This window comes from Microtus pennsylvanicus, chromosome 8 (assembly GCF_037038515.1).
Source record: "Microtus pennsylvanicus isolate mMicPen1 chromosome 8, mMicPen1.hap1, whole genome shotgun sequence".
NCBI classification, from domain to species: Eukaryota; Metazoa; Chordata; class Mammalia; order Rodentia; family Cricetidae; genus Microtus; species Microtus pennsylvanicus.
In genome coordinates, this window is record NC_134586.1 from 59,618,628 (window position 1) to 59,635,251 (window position 16,624).

General features: G+C 44.0%; 1 protein-coding gene across 1 annotated transcript; it reads left to right on the plus strand.

Moving 5' to 3' along the window:
- The first annotated feature begins 362 nt into the window (after nt 1-362).
- Snrnp27 (small nuclear ribonucleoprotein U4/U6.U5 subunit 27) lies at nt 363-10,755 on the plus strand. Its single transcript, XM_075983591.1, has 6 exons — nt 363-481; nt 1,873-1,993; nt 3,189-3,301; nt 4,276-4,355; nt 9,533-9,597; nt 10,386-10,755. The coding sequence occupies exons 1-6, from the start codon at nt 448-450 to the stop codon at nt 10,438-10,440; spliced, it is 468 nt and encodes a 155-aa protein (XP_075839706.1). The 5' UTR covers nt 363-447; the 3' UTR covers nt 10,441-10,755.
- The last annotated feature ends 5,869 nt before the right edge of the window (nt 10,756-16,624 follow it).

The window sequence follows — 16,624 nt, forward strand, 5'->3', positions numbered from 1 at the left end:
TTCTGGAACTAACTCTTGTAGACCAGGCTGGCCTCAAACTCACAGAGACTGGCCGGCCTCTGAGGCCTCCCTAGTGCTGGGATTAAAGGCATGCACCACCACCGCCCGGCTCAGTTTGATGTATTCTACACGTTTGGAGAACCGCTGGGGAAACGGAAGAGAACTGCACTGAGTGTAGGGATAAGCAGCTAGGTGAGTTCTCCAGGAGGACAAAGGGGAAAATCACGACCAAAAACAACAACAAACGAACTTGAAGAAACAGAAGTGCCTCTCAGTTCGGGCCCTAGAGTTGCATCCGGAGCAGGACTCAACGCCTTCGGCTTGCTGGAGCATCCGGAACCCTCGCAGGGCGTCCCCGCAGGTTTCCAGTCGGTGGGCAGACGCAACTTCCGGCTACTCAGGAAGTTGTGGAGTTGTTTCCGGGGCGGTCGGAGGAGTAGGACTCCGATGGGTCGTAGCCGCAGCCGCTCCCCGCGGAGGGGTGAGTCCATTGTGCGGCTCGGGATGGTGACAGGAGCTATCTGCGTCCTCAGCCCGGAGGGACCGAGAGAGTGCGGGATGGGGCGAGGCCGGGGCCCTCAAATGGAGTTCCTCAGTTCCTTGGCTTAGCTTCTGGGTGACCGTGCATAAATCAGCCCACCTTCCTTTTAGTTCAGTTCCCGTAATCATCGTGGCTAACTTTACCTTGAAGAGTTGATTATGAGAACTAACGTGATTGCCCGGGCTCGTAAATGCTTACTGGATGTTAGTGCCCCGCCCAGGCCATTAGTTGGAAGTGTCTTCTGTACGCCTGCCCCGAAGGTACAGTACTGAGGCAGGTGTAAGGCGCAATAGTGGAAAACTCAGAGTTTCTGTGCCCTAAGCCATGTTAAAGGATTAGAATTAGAGTCTCTGTATGTTTAGAACAAGACTCGTCTTCAACTGGCGAATACTCGATTTTCTTACTAGACAACCAGGATCTCAAGCAAATTGAGCCCTTGAAGTTCTGTAAATTTGCAACAGATAGTGGGTTTCCTTGGGGGAAAATACCCATTTTGTAGCATTATCTTTTATTTTGACCAATTCCCTAATTAGTACAAGAAATGTTGGGAGGACCTCATATACAATCATATTTTCAAAAAGCACAAAACTTTGTGTTAAAAGTATGCTTCTTTAGATAATATAATTGAATAGTAAGCTATTCTATAAACAGAATATGAGGTGATTCTAAACATATATACCACATTGCCTGACTTTAATGAGATTATGTGTTGAAATGTTAGTAGTTTTGATATATTGGGTCAAAAAATGTTAATGTGATTTGTGTGTGTGCCGAAGAGAACGGAACCCAGTGCCTCTCACTAGGCAGATGGTTCTATTCCTGAGCAACACCCTCACCCTTTTCTTCCACACAAGGCCTTAGGTAGCAGAGGTTAACCTTGAACGATGCCCTTTCTGCCTCTACTTCCCCAGTCCTGGTGTTACAGGTGTGTGTTACTGTGCCTAGGAATTACTTTAGTTTTTTTTTTTTTTTCATGACAGACAGGGTTTCTCTGTTATGTAGCTGAGGCTCTTCTGGAACTCACACACTGGCCTTGAGCGCTCAGAGATCGGCCTGCCTCTTCCTCCTGAGTACTGGGCCACCATCCCCGACTGACTTTTTCTTTTTTATTTTATTTTATTTTATTTTATTTTTGAGACAGGGTTTCTCTGTAGCTTTGGAGTCTGTCCTGGAACTAGCTCTTGTAGACCAGGCTGGTCTCGAACTCCCTCCCGAGTGCTGGGGATTAAAGGCGTGCGCTACCACCCCCCAGCTCTTTTTTAGTTTTTCATCGTGACTACTAGAGGTGTTTGAGGTAATGTTCGGCTCTGCTATTTTTGTATTTGTATTAGAGCGTAGGCGATCCCGGTCCACATCCCGGGATCGAGAAAGAAGGCGCCGAGAAAGGTCCAGGTCCCGGGAGAGGGATCGCAGAAGGAGCCGCTCCAGATCCCCACACCGAAGACGCTCCAGGTGAGTGTAGAGAAAAACCAGAAGCTTGCCTACAAAGCTGCAGAGCAGAAAGAGCCTGGGAGATGCCAATAACTTTGCTTTAATCACTTAGAAGGGGACTTCCGGTTTTAGGGAATGGCAGAGTTAAATCACACTTTATTCTTTACTCTAGGCAAATGGTTTAATTATCATTCATAAGAGTATAGTCTTTAAAAGATGTTTATCTTACTTTTATTTCCTATGTATGGGTGTTTTGCCTTTGTATATGTCTGTGCCTGGTACATCAGATCCTCTGAAACAAGTCCAGATAGTTGTGAGCTGTGGGGTAGGTGCGGGAAGCTATCTCCTCTTGAAGAGCAGCTGGGGATCTAAACCACTGAGCATCTCTCCAGCATGAGAGAGTTGTCTTTAAGAGCAGTGGAAGACAATGAATGAAAACCGTTTAGCATGGTGTTTGGTAGCATAAGAAATCTGAGTATGTAATAAAGAACAGGTGGCCTTAGCAGGGTGGTAGATGTGGACTCTTCAAAAACGTCAGTAGCTGTTTAGGAGGACATGTGTGATTGTTAGAAACCTAAGCCTTTTTTCACTTTTTTTTTATTACATTTGAAGGGGGGGGCATGTGGACATCAGAGGACAATTTGGGAGTCTTTCTCCTCCTTCCACTGCATGGGTCCTTGAATCCACTCAGGTTGTCAAACACTTTTACCTCCAGAACCATCTCACCAATCCCATCACAAACTTTTTAAAAAATATTTTTAATTTGTGTGTGTAGGGGAGAGAGCACACACTCATATATACATACCTGCATGTGTTTTACGTGTACCACATGCATGCCTGTAAGTGCCCATGGAGGCTAGAAGGTGTCAGATCCCAGGAACTGCAGTTACAGGTGACTGGGACCCAACCTGAGGCCTCTGCAAAAGCAGTACTCGCCCTTAACCACTGATCCATCTCTCTGGCCCCCTTAGGGATTTTGAAGGTAGATTTTATGTCTGGTGGCGCATTTCTGACTTCTTACCTCGGTTGTACTGATAAAGCTCCTCTTTCAGCCACCGGAGCCCAAGCAGAACCTTCCCGTCTCCCCTCAGAATGGACTCTGGTTTCTCTGGTCTGGCTTTGTCCAGTCTTCACCTGTTGGGCTCATGGTAACTAACTGTGCAAACCAACAAAATTTCCTGCTGTGTGTTTGACACTTTGACTTGATAAATATTAGGTCTCCAAGGCGTCATAGGTCCACATCTCCTTCCCCTTCTCGACTGAAAGAAAGAAGAGATGAAGAGAAGAAAGAAACTAAAGAAATAAAGAGCAAAGAACGTCAGATTACTGGTAATGCTACTGGATAAGCAGACTTGTTTAGATAGTTTCAGTCATTAAAAGTAAATTTGGGGACTGGGTGGTGGTGGTGGTGCACGTCTTTAATCCTAGCACTGGGTAGGCAGAGGCAGACAGATCTCTGTGAGTTTGGGGCCAACCTGGTCTACAGAGTGAACTCCAGGACAGCCAGGGCTACACAGAAAAACCCTGTTTCAAAAAACAGAAGGGTAATTTTGTACATGTAAATATTAATCTTTTATAGGGCTCATTGTGTTTTATCTTGAAGTTTTATTTTAATTATTCATTACTGAATTTCTAGTGTGTGTTGGTTCTGTGTTAAGAAAGATTTTTTGGTTTTTCGAGACAGGGTTTCTCTGTGGTTTTGGAGCCTGTCCTGGAACTAGCTCTGTAGACCAGGCTGGTCTCGAACTCACAGAGATCCGCCTCCCTCTGCCTCCCAAGTGCTGGGATTAAAGGCGTGCGCCACCACCGCCCAGCTAAGAAAGATATTTTTAAAAACATAAAAATAATTGAATTTGGGGAAAATCTTCAAAACTTGATGTCATATCTGATGTCAAAGACTCTGGAGAGCACATGGTAGACATTCTGGCATGTCAGAGTTAATAGGAATCAATCTTTCTTTCTTTCTTTCTTTCTTTCTTTCTTTCTTTCTTTCTTTCTATCTTTCATTTTTGAGACAGGGTTTCTCTGTAGCTTTGGAGACTGTCCTGGAACTCACTCTTGTAGACCAGGCTGGCCTGAAACAGAGATCCTTCTGCCTCTGCCTCCCAAGTGCTAGGATTAAAGGCATGTGCCTCCACTGCTCGGCTAGCAATTTTTCTTGTTCTTGATAGATTCCCCTTTTATATGTTCTGTGCTAATGGGCTGAAATGCTTCAAATCTGTTGCTACTCTTCACTTACAGGGATGTACGTCTCTGTGTGTCCACATATGTAATGATAAGACCTCAAAAACTTTTTTTTGCAGAGGAAGATTTGGAGGGTAAAACAGAGGAAGAAATAGAAATGATGAAATTAATGGGATTTGCCTCTTTTGACTCCACAAAAGTAAGTAAAAGATGGAACCATTACGTGTTCTCGGCTGTCTGTCCTCACATCTCTCCTGGGTTTCCACATTCTTTAGCTTTCACTCATAACTTCTTCTACAGTGTCCCTTGCTGTAGACAGTTTCTGAGGGGTTTAAGCACATACAGAAGCATGCTAAGCTACATTCTCTCCAGCCCAGAGGATATCAGTTTTCAGGGCAGAGAGCGGTGAGACAGACAAGAAACAGCTCTGAAGCTGTTCAAGTATGAGGACACAAGGTACATTGGGAACTTCACAACTGCTAGTGACCGCCTGGTGCTGGGCTCTGGGGCAGACGCAGAGGGGTCCTTTGTCTTTAACCATGTTAAATGATTAGAACCTGTAGATGTTATAGAGCAAGGGATTTTTGCTCTTTTTCAGCAGTGTTTCACAATGTAGCGTGGATAGACTGGCCTTAAACTTGAAATCCTGCCTTAGTAACCTGAGCTCCCAGATTAAGAAGCAAAGATTTTAGTTCACAGTGACTTTTTTTTTTTTTTGAGAAAAGATACCACTTAACCAGGCTGCCCTCAAACTTGTTATATAGTTGAGAAAGACCTTGAACTTCTGATTCTCTTGCGTCTACATCCAAAGTGGTCAGATTTATAGACAGGCACCACCATGCCCAGTTTATGTGTCTTTAGTCCATTCATCTGTTGATGACCATCTGAGCTGGTTCTGTTTCCTGGCTACTGTGAATAGTGTAGCTGCAGACATAGATGTGTTAGTATCTCTGTGATGGGAAGAACGTGGAATTCATTGCTCGGTAGTGCTATTGTTTTTAGTGGTTTGGGAACCCTCCATACAGACTTGGAGAGTACTAGTTTACACTCCCACTAGCAGCGATGAAGGGTTCCTTTTGCCTGTATTCTTGTCAGTATTGATTGTTGTTGCGTGAGTTCTAGTTGGTTTTAATAATAATAAAAACCTGGAACCAGATATTGGAGGAAATGTTGAAAGATCAGATAGACAAAGGAGCAAGCCACAGCCAACTCTTACCTTACTAACTCCTCAGCCAAAAAAGGGGCAAGCTCCTGTTTCCTTCCTCTCTGCCCAGCCATAGAACTTCCTGTCTGTCTGTCTATACAGACCTCCAGACCTCTATGGTTAACTAGTGCCTAGCTCCACCCCCTGATCGTTAGGCAGGCTTTGTTAGAGCACAAAGTATCGATAGATTGTTGTTTGTTTTATTTATTTTCAATTGATTTGGGGTTTTCTCTTTGAATGTGTATGAGTGTTTTGACTGTGGGTGTGGCTTGCACTGCATGCATGCCTGGTGCCTGAAGATGCTAAAAGTGCATGCCAGATCCCCTGGGACTGGAGCATAGACTGTTGGGATCTGCATGTGGGTGCTGAGGACCAAACTGGGGTCCTCTGGAAGAACAGTAAGTGCTCTTATCTGCTGAGCCACCTCTCCAGTCCTTGCCATTTGGTGGTGTTTTGTTGTTGTTGTTGTTGTTGTTGTTGTTGTTTTTAGTTTTTGAGGGTTTTTTTTATTGATTTTTATTGAGTTCTACATTTTTCTCTGCTCCCCTTCCTTCCTCTCCCCTTCCCTTCAACCCTCCCCCAAGGTCCCCATGCTCCCAATTTACTCAGAAGATCTTGTCTTTTTCTACTTCCCATGTAGATTAGATGTATGGAAGTCTCTCTTAGTGTCCTCATTGTTGTCTAAATTCTCCGGGATTGTGATTTGTGGTTTTTAATAATAGCTATTTTGACCAGTGTAAGATGTAGGTTTAATTTACATTTCCCTGATAATTAAACATAAATGTTTATTGGTCATTTGTGTATTTTCTTGGGAATTGTCTCATTCAGCTCATTAACTCATTTATTGATTTACGTTTTTTAAATTTATTTATTTATTTATTATGATTTACATGTTTTTTTCTTTTTTTTTTTGGTGTTAAATTGTTGCAGTCCTGTATATACTTTCAATGTGAAGTCTCTGCTTCATGTGCAGTTGGCAAGGGTTCTTGTTTCTCCCCTCTGTTGGCTGACTCTTCGGCCTGCTGATAGTTCCTCCACCACAGAGCTTTCTTATGTGTATCCCCTTCTGCCAGTGTCTTGGAGTTGTTTCCTGTGCTGCTAGAGTCCTTTTCTGACTTTTCCTGTAACTGTATCTTGAAACATTTTCCTCTCTGCACTCTTGTTCTTGCGGTGGCTTTGTAAACCCCATTTTGGAATTTAACGCTACTTAACATCTCAGCTTCTTGTCTTTGAATTTACCAAATCCTCTTATCTGTATTGGTTGGCATTGTCGATTGAGACAGTCATGACCCTCCTGCTCCGGCCTCCGAAGCACTAGAATTTCAGGTACCTAGCTCAAGTCCTCTTTCTTTTATTCAGAGTATTTTATAATATGTATTTCATTATGAATATGCATCTGACAAATAACAATGGAACTAGCTCTGTAGACCAGGCTGGCCTTGAACTCACAGAGATCTGAGTGTCCCTGCCTTCCGAGTACTGGGATTAAAGGTGTGCACCACCACCGCCAGGCTAAGTAAACATTCTTAGGTGCTACAAAATGCAGTGTAGTATATGATGTGGGAGCAGCCGGGGTCAGGGCTCTTCTTTGGTCTGGTTTGGCTCGTGCATGATAGGTCTTTAGGCACCACTGAGCCACTGCCCAGCCTAGCCATACATGGTTATTTTCCTTTTCTTTTACATATATTTTTTATGTGAATTGGTATGAAGGTATCAGATCTCTTCAAAATGGAATTACAGGCAGTTGGGATCTGCCATGTGGGTGCTGGGAATTGAACCCAGGTCCTCTGGAAGAACAGCCAGTGCTCTTACCCGCTGAGCTGTCTCTCTAGCCCACATGGTTATGTTCTAATGACCCCATATAGATGTTAGCTTCATGTCTGTCAGCTAAAGCCCCTCGGCTCATTCATTTTCCTTTCTAGTAAGCATTTCAGTTTACTTATTTTTACTAGTGGCTAATTTTCCTCCCAACATGTAATGCATGAGAATAGAGTTGGTGATAATGCACCTCTCCAGAAGCTTCCAGAGAATAAGTGAGCCTCTGCAGACTGAGTGAAGAGTCAGCATAATGCTCCTTTGTGAGGCTAGTCTTCCCAGGTCTGCCTACTGCCTGTTCTTAGGAACTCAAGTGGTAACACCCTCAGTAGTTTTCTTCAGACTTGCAGATCCTCCCTGGAAATTTCAATGAAAATAGTAGAAAATCAGTCCAGATTGGGGCTTAGGAGACTCAGTTGGTAAAGCCCTGACTGCACGTGTACAGCTGTGAGTTTGGATCCAGCGCCTACAAACTGCCAGGTCCCCACCAGTGGGACGGGGCAGACACAGATGGGAGGTGGATGCCTGGAGCTTGGTGGCCAGCCACTCCAGCTGAGTTCCCAAGTTCCCGTGCGAGATCCTATCTCAAATAAGGTGGGAGGCTGGCGAGATGGCTTGGTGGTGTGTCTGCTTGTGAACAGCATGCATGCTAAAGATAAGTGTAAAAAAATTTAAGGGCCTGGCATGGTGGGTCTTTAATCCCAGCACTCGGAGACAGAGGCAGGTGAATCTTTGTGAGTTAGAGACCAGCCTGGTGTACAGAGTGAGTTCCAGGACAACCAAGACAGTTACACAGAGAAACCCTGTCTTAAAAAAACAAAAGCAAAACAGAGAAATTTTTTGGAGATGGAGAGCACTTCAGGAAGACACCCAACATAGACTTCTGGCCGCTACAGGAGTGCTCAAACATGTTCGTATATACCTGCATGAACATGCACACACATAATATCACACAGAGAAATAAAGAAAATTAATTGAAAGTATTTATCTTAGTTCCATTTCAAATGTGTGGGCACACCGTCAGTAGTAGAATCGTAGGTTTTGCCCTCCTGCAGATGTCCAGTGATGTTCCACACCAATAGGCCACGTTCCTAATGGAAGAGCTTAACGTTGTGCCAGTGTTTGCTGCAGTGACTTCATTGAGCTGTGGCTTTTCTAAACTTCTGAGAGTGCAGTAGCTTAGGCCCTGAGAGTACAAGCTCCATCTAGAAGCTGCAGCCTCAAGCCAGATGTGGTGGCGCATGTCTATAACTCTAGCACTTGGGTAGAGGAATCAGGAAGTTCAGGTCATCCTCAGTTACACACTGAGGCTGGCGCAGGCAGCTGGAGTCCTCTCAACACTAACAGACAAAAAGCAGCAGCCTGCGGTTTCAGGAGAGAGAGCACAGCATGGAAGGGTAACAGTACTTGAGGGAAGGCACAGTTGACATTGTTACTATTCAGGAATTAGAAAAGAATTAAACACGGTGCTCTTAGCAGCTGGATCATTTGAATTGGCTTGACCAATGGACAGCACCCAGATAGCTCAAGGCTGGATGGGGGCAGGGAAGGCAGTTCAGACACGAGGAACAGCATGGGAGGAAGTGGGAATGGGGGTGAAGTGATTGCATGGAGTACGGACCACAATAAGATATGTGTTTGGAAAAGCCAAGAGCACCAGCTCAGCTTGTACCTGCTCCAAGTTCCAATTCCTTATTTAAATGTCAAAGATTCAATCTTCTGTGAAGAAATGGGAATTAAACATGTAGAAAATTGTCCCAGCGTGGTTGGAGAATGTTATGAGCCAAATATGTGAATATGAGAACTATTATTTTTCCTGTAGTTTTTCTAGACAGGATTTCTCTGTAGCTTTGGGGCCTGACTCTGTAACTCACTCTGCAGACCAGGCTGGCCTGAAATTCACAGAGATCCGCCTGTGTCTGCCTCCCTAGTGCTGGGATTAAAGGTGTGCGCTACCACTGCCCGGCGAATATGAGAACTCTTTTCTCATTTTAAAAGATTTTTTTTTTCATTTTAATTTTTGTTTGCATTGGATCCCCTGGAACTAGAGTTACAGACAGCTGTAAGCTGCCATGTGGTGCTGGGTCCTTTGGAAGAGCAGCCAGTGTTCTTAACCACTGTGCCATCTCTCTGGCCCTCAAAAGATTCTTTAAAGGAAGTTAGAATCTGCTTCTTTTTCCAGCATACCTTGTACATCACGTGAAAACTGCGAATGCTTTTTTTTTTGTGGTGCTGAGGATGGTACACGCTAGGCAAGCACCCTACCACGAAGTACATCCCCAGCCCCAAATGTTTGTACCCACAGAATCCCCCTCTGTGATCCAGATATTTAATATGGCCTTTCTGTTTCTCTCCAGGGGAAGAAGGTAGATGGTTCTGTAAATGCCTATGCCATAAACGTGTCTCAGAAGAGGAAATACAGGTATGCATGGTCCCTGTGCCATGTCTGTGCTTGACCTCAAATTAGTTTCATATTTGGAAGAGAATTGTTACAAGATAATTGTGTATATTTAGGAAATGCTGAACTTTTCCATACTGTTTGTACATGTGTGCTTGCTTGTTTACTCGTGTGTGCATGCACATGTGTGTCTGTGTGTGTGCGCACGCACGTGCACACGCGCATGTGTGTGTGTCCCCATTTTTTGAGACATAGGTAAAGATAACCATGACCGAATCCTTGGGCCGCCCAAATGTTGGGATTACAAACTTGTGCCACCAAGACTGGCTACTGTGAAATATTCTGTCTTTGTTGTTTGAATTCGGATGTATTAAAATTTCCCTCCAGCATACATGTAAGCAGGTAGCTCTGCCTGTCATTGCCCTGAGGCAGGCTCTTCAGACCAGAAGCTCAGGGTTCTGATTAGACTGGGCAGTGAGCTCTCTCTACCCTCCCATTGCTGGGGTTATAGGCACACACAGCCATGCCTAGCATTTTTTATTTTACATATTTGGAAGTCAAATGCTCTTACCAACTAACCTGTCTCTTAGCCCTGCTTTTGAGCACAGAGACTATATGTATCCCAGGCAGGGCTTGAACTTGCAACCCTTGCATGCACCCCACCCTTGCAATACTGATGGCTATAGGCACACACCATCACACCCAGATAAAACGTTTTAAAAAGTATTAGTTTGAATTCTTGAAGTATGTTTTTATTATATTTTAAAAATAAGATCCAAATTTTTAAAAATTAATTTTTTCTTTTATCATAGGCAGTACATGAATCGGAAAGGCGGATTCAACAGACCTCTGGATTTTATTGCATAAGACTTGAGGTGTTGGAGGATTTCCTCCCGCTCATCTGGGTCAGAGAGTATTTTATATTTTGTATTTCATACACCTCAAAACAGGATCTTGGTTCTTCCCTCTTGTAAAGTAAGAAAGTCTTATTTATGACCCTGGTGTACCTGTTTCCTCAGGAGGTAGCGCACTTGCCGCGGTCCTGCAGTGCTCACAGCCCGTTTGTCTTGCTCCTTTGAGTCTGTATGTGCTTTCTTCCTCGATGCTGTTAGGAGTTCTTAAAAACTGAAAGTGACGTAGATATGAGTTTCTTCAATAAAACAGTATTTCTACCCATTTTAATTTATTTGACAAGTATCTTTATTGCTAGATTAAAGAGTCTCTCTGAACATTTTGTTTTTCCACACGTAGATTCCTTTTGTTTTAAGACAAGGTCTTGTTATGTAATCCAGGCTAGTCTTGAAACTGAGACAGTCTTCCCTGCCTCTATCTCCTTGTTGCTGGGATTATAGATGTCACCACGCAAGTTTAGATTTAGCTGTCTGGAGTCTTGGTAGCTTAAAAACGAGAAGAAGGAAAGAATATAGCTTTGGATTTTTATATATTCTGCATTTCTTCCCAAAATATCGTTTACTATGTTCCCTCAGTAACAACAGCGAACACGCTTGCTATAAAAATACTTAGGAGAACCCAACAGAAAAGAAAAGGCGAACCCCCCCTGCCATCCTGCTGTAGAAACTGCTGTTTATCCCCGCCCATGAAATAATATACAATGCATTCAGCCCTCAGGTAACCCTTGCCTCGTTTACTCTGGACAGTTTTACTCTCATCTTGTTTAGAGATGATGGCATCCTGTAGCTTTCTAGTTGTATCATAGTTGATCAACCATTTTTGATGCCTTGAAAAGGGTATCTAGTAGCAGGTTGCATGTCCACTTAGAGACAACCCATAAGTGCGTAAACATTTTATATGTGTCTGGCTGTGTGTCGGCTTGGCAAAGCCTTCCCTGGTGGTGCATCTACAGTCCCTCCTATATTGCAGCCCCCGCTAATGGTAGCTTCAGATTATTTCCACTCTTTGCAGTTTTAGACAGTTCTGTAATTACACTTGGGTCTCATGATGTTGTATTTCTTTGGCTGTATCTTTAATGTCCTTACTAATGTTTTGGCTTGCTTATAGAGTAAGGAGTTTCGTTGGGCATTTTCCTGGTATATATCATTCTGCTTTTTTATCCACTCTCCCCATGTCTGCCTCCTTTTGCTGGTTTCTTTCTTTCCCCAGGTAGTCCCCCCTCCGCTTTTATGTGATGCATACTCTAATGCCTTCTCTTCTCTCTACCTCTCAAGTCCTCCCTCCGCTTTCACGTGATGCATATTCCAGTGCTTTCTCTTTTCTCTGCCTCTCAAGTTCTTTCTCCCTTTTCATGGCCCCTTTTATTCATTCATGACTCCAGTCACATGTATGTACACATGTACTTAAATTCACATCTAGATTTCATGTATGAGAGAAAACATGCAATATTTCTGTCCATCTAGATTTCACGTATGAGAGAAAACATGCAATATTTCTTTCCATCTAGCGCATTTCATTTAGCGTAATGATCTCCATTTCCGTTTGGTTAGATTTTGAAATCTGGGAGATGGGGGGTGTTGGTTAGAACTTTTTCCTCTTAAAGGCAGCTGTCATCCAGCAGCCTTTATTGAGATCTTCTGTTTCCAAGTACCTGTGTGTTGGCATGCCAAGGCTTTGTCCTTTGACCCTCTTCCTGCACTTCATATATATGGCTTTAAATGTCTGCCGCATGCTATGTATGTCAGGTTGGACCTCTGCTAAGCTGAAGCCTTGTTTGTGCCTAAAGCATTAGGCACCTCAAATGTGAAGCTAAACTGAGCCCTTGATTCCCTGCAGTCTTCCCTGAGCCTCCTCCCTTTTAGTTGCTGGCCATTTCATTTTCTCCTTCGTTCAGACAAATTCTGAGGTCATCCTCATACCCTCTGCCTGTTGACTGGAAAATCCCACTCTTGCCTGGACTGCTGCAGTATTTCCGGATGGGCCCCCTCTCTTTGCTCTTGCTGGCTTCTTTACTCCCCACCCCGCAGCAGACATCACCGCATGCCCCCCTGGTTTCAGTGATAGTTAGAATAACGCCCATTTTGCTGCAGTCTCAGGCTCCTGTGGGATCTGCACTCGCACCATAGCTCGCTGCATTTGGACCTGTCTGCTGGGGTCACTGCCCACTCTTCCCACTTTCTTTTCTTCCTCTGGATGTTTTCTCTCCTAGATGTGTTCTTGTTGGCATAGGACTCATAGACCATAAAACATACTCTGTTAAAGTTGACAGTAGTTCAGTGTGTTCAGTTAGGCAGGCACCCATCTTCACCTCTAGTCTTGAAGAAACCGTGAACTCTCTTAATATTCTGTCAACTCTTAATGTTGCCACAGCTCACCAGCATGTGCTGTGTCTCTGCATGTGTGCCTGTTGTGGGTGTTTCACATACAGTTCCACCTGGTTGCTTTCACTTGGCATCATTCTCATTGTGGCATGGATTGGTGTCCCTTTGTACAGCTGACTGGTGCTCCATTCTGAGCTTATAGCATGTTTTTGCTTATAGTTCAACAACAGCAGATGGGCATTTAGGTTGCTTTTGCTTTTGTGAACAATGACCCACGGACACTAGTACACTTTTGTATGAATACATTTTTGTTTATTTTTTGAGAACTGTCCTGGCAGTTCTGGAACTGGAACTCACAGAAGTCTGCCTGCCTCTACCTCCCTAGTGCTAGAATTAAAGGCATGTACCACAGCACCTAGCTACAGTGAACACATTTTTATTCTCAGTTCCCTGGACAGTCTATGTAGAAGCAAAACTAATGGGTTATATAATAACTCTTTTGAGCTTCTCCATTCCCCTGCAGTAAGAGGTGCTACACCTGCTCTCCAAGCCTGCTTCCACTTACCTTCACAGCACTTAGTGCAAACTTAGGTCCTCTGTGCTTTCACCAGCTGCTCCTTCTGTTCTGAGAAATGGGCCTTGCCTTGTTTGCTGACATAGCCCCAGTTCCATAGAGTGCCTGGTATATTCCTTTTGAATTAGAATATAATGCTGTCAGCTTTCTCACTGAGCCACTTCTGATTTTTGTTTTTAACCATGTATTATTTATTTTTGGAAAATATTTAAGACGTTAGGTTAAATAGGACTGATCTCTTTTTTAAAGTTACCGATTTTTAAGTTGTAGTTATGTGTTTGTGCCTGCTTGTCTGTATGCACATCGTGTGCATGCAGAGACCAGAAGAGGCCATCAGATCACCTGGAACGGAGTTACGGGTGGTTGTGAGCCACGTGATGTTGGTGCTGGGAACCACGCCCAGATCCTGTGCATGTGCAGCAGTTGCTCTTAACCACCGAGTCTGCTTACTCTCCAGCCCCTAATGCCCTCGTACATAGAAGCCACCGTTGCCTGCCCCAGTCCTGAGTGCTGGGTTGCAGGTGTGCTACACCACAACCTGCTTCTTTTTCTGTCTTTCCTTTTTTTCTTTTATAAATAAATAAATTGTAGAAGTAATTTTATAATTCAATTTATATAATTAATTTAGAAACTTGTAGAGTTTTCTGTGCCTATGTAAATTAATCTACCTTTAGCAACCCCTGCTGCCCTCCTCTGTGTGCTGTGCAATATGTATTACATATGGGTATATATACATGTATGTGTGTATGCATGTGTTTAGAAGTTTTGAAGATTCTGTCATGATGAGAGAAGCCATGACATTGAAGTGTTCACAGTGACTGCAAAGAAGGGGTTGATATTAAAAGCAATAATGTCCTATTTGGATATTTACTCCTCCAAAAATGAAATCAGTTCTTCAAAAACTTAGAAGACAAAATTCATTTCAGAGTGATTTTGTAGCCTTGATTGTGAAGAATATTTTGTTCCCACAGCCTTAGCCCTTTCAGACAGTTGAGGGCTGTGGGCATCCAGTTCTGAGGTGCTTGCCAAAGCAGCCCTCCTTGTCAGATGTCACAGCATGAGGTGAGCTCAGCATGGGCTGTGACCTTTCACCCAGGAACGAGAGGGGCTAAGAGACTAGACAAAGTTTGTCCCATAGCCATGCCCTATGTTTTTGTTTCTCTGTTTTAGCTACTCACTCCTTAGTTTTATCTTGCATGCTGTAAAGCATCTGTAACAAGGAGGCTGCTTGTTAGTTCCTGGCTGCTTAGCTCCGCAATAATCACACAGAAACTGTATTATTTAAATCGTTGCTTGGTCCATTAGCTCTAGCTTCTTATTGGCTAGCTCTTACATCTTAATTTAACCCATCTTCATGAATCTGTGCATCACCACCAGGTCGTGGCCTATCAGAAAAGTTTCAGTGTGTCTGTTTCTGGTGGTGGCTCCATGGCTTCTCTCTGACTCTGCCCTTCTTTCTCCAGCATTCAGTTTAGTTTTCCCTGCCTAGCTCTGTTCACCTACAGCTCTGCTACAGGCCCAAAACAGTTCCTTTATTAGCCCATGCTATTCACAGCATACAGTGGGGACTCCCACATCAAAGCACCTTCCTTATCATATGCAGATTTTTTATTAAAATTCTTGCTGTAAAACTGGGGCTCAGGCATTTTAGAACCCACATGTTTGGGAAGCAAGGCTCTGCCTATCAGTTCACACGTATGTAGTTTGGGGTTTTGGAAGCTCCAGCACCCTTTGTTTTTCTCTTGTTGCTTCAGTGCCAGCAGATGGCACCAGATGCTTTGTTCTTCCTGGGTCAAGTTCTGGTTGGTGTCACCAATCCTCTTCTTCTATCACCAGGAAAGGAAGCTGCTGTATTCCTCAGTCTTATTCTCTGATGCTTATATAATTGAGTATTTTTTGTTTGGAGTTGAATTTAGACTTGTTGGTGCTTAAATTACTTGCTTTATTTGCTCTCTCTGGTTTGGGTTTCAAACTTTGAACCCCTCCTTCTAAAAAGGAACATGTGGCTTTTCAGCTGGAGTCATTGTAGAGGAAGAATTAGGATCCTGAAATAGGGCTGGATTGAAACAAATTTTTGAGAGCAAAAGAGAAAGACTGAAAAGATGTCAAATATTCAGAGAAACTTGTGAGGAAATATAAAAGTGCAAAACCCAAGATGTGAAAATGGCCAAAACATAGCATGTTTAGGAATATTAAATTGGTTACTTTAATAGTTGCTTTCATTACCTTAATCTTTAAATTTTAGCAGACAGCATACAATTTAAAAATGTTTCAAGTGGTTCTTTTCTCCATTCTTTTTTCCAAGTTGTGTGCCTTCATGACAAACTGCTTTCCGTGTGTGTGTGTGTGTGTGTGTGTGTGTGTGTGTGTGTGTGTCAGCATAGAGCCCTGATTGGATCCTTGCACAGGCCAGGCAGCATTGCCGCTGAGCCGCACCCCGTCCACGATGTGGTACCCACAGTTTGGTTGTGTTCTTTGTCTGCAATTCTCTGTACCTGCTGTGGGGTGTTTTGGGTTGGTTTGTTTGGTTGGTTGGTTTTTGTTTTGTTTTTGTTTTGTACAACTCCAAATCAGAGGATTGCCAGGCCAGTTGTAGGTGAGAGGACATGGGGTTTAGGTCTTTCCCCAAGCTAAGGAAGAACAGGGAAGTTACTTGTCTCGGAGCCCCTTTCTTCATGTGCAAAATGTAGGTAAGGATGACAACTCTTCGAGGTTGTCCCGAGGGGTGAAAACAGTGTTGGTAGATTACCTGACATCTGTGCCCCAAGAAGGCTAACACTGCGTGCTGACAGCACTAATATGTCTTATTTAAAAACATCCTGCTCACTTCAGTTCTCAAAGTTCTTACCATGTAGCTTTATCCCTGTCTTTTAAATTGGAGATGTAGACATTGCATTTTGGGTCTCGAATGAGCTCTCATTTCAAAAATCGTGTTTGCTCAAGGGCCTGTGTTTACAGTGAGCTTTCCAGTGGGTATCGGTGGAGTACTCGGTTAGTGGGCTGGGAGAGAGGCCTGCTCGGGAGTGTTTTCCTCTGGGATTAAAGGGGCGGCCTCGGGTTCAGCCTTACTCTGTAGGCACCGGGCCACTAGGTGCAAGCGTGGTCTAGGGGAGCCGGCCCTTTTCCCCCCGACCCTTCGGGTGGGAGCTACGTGCCGCCATCTGTCGGAGGTACCCGGCTAGGCCTGAAGTTCTCCCCGGAGACAGTGGGCAACAGGTCGGTGGCCAGTGGGCGGGCCTTCGCC

Bases quoted from the DNA above. Each gene is read 5' to 3' on its own strand.
- Snrnp27 (XM_075983591.1), top strand. From the start codon at position 448: ATGGGTCGTAGCCGCAGCCGCTCCCCGCGGAGGG. The intron at 3,302-4,275 runs GTAATGCTACTG...TTTTTTTTGCAG, and splicing joins CAAAGAACGTCAGATTACTG to AGGAAGATTTGGAGGGTAAA. The intron at 9,598-10,385 runs GTATGCATGGTC...CTTTTATCATAG, and splicing joins TCTCAGAAGAGGAAATACAG to GCAGTACATGAATCGGAAAG.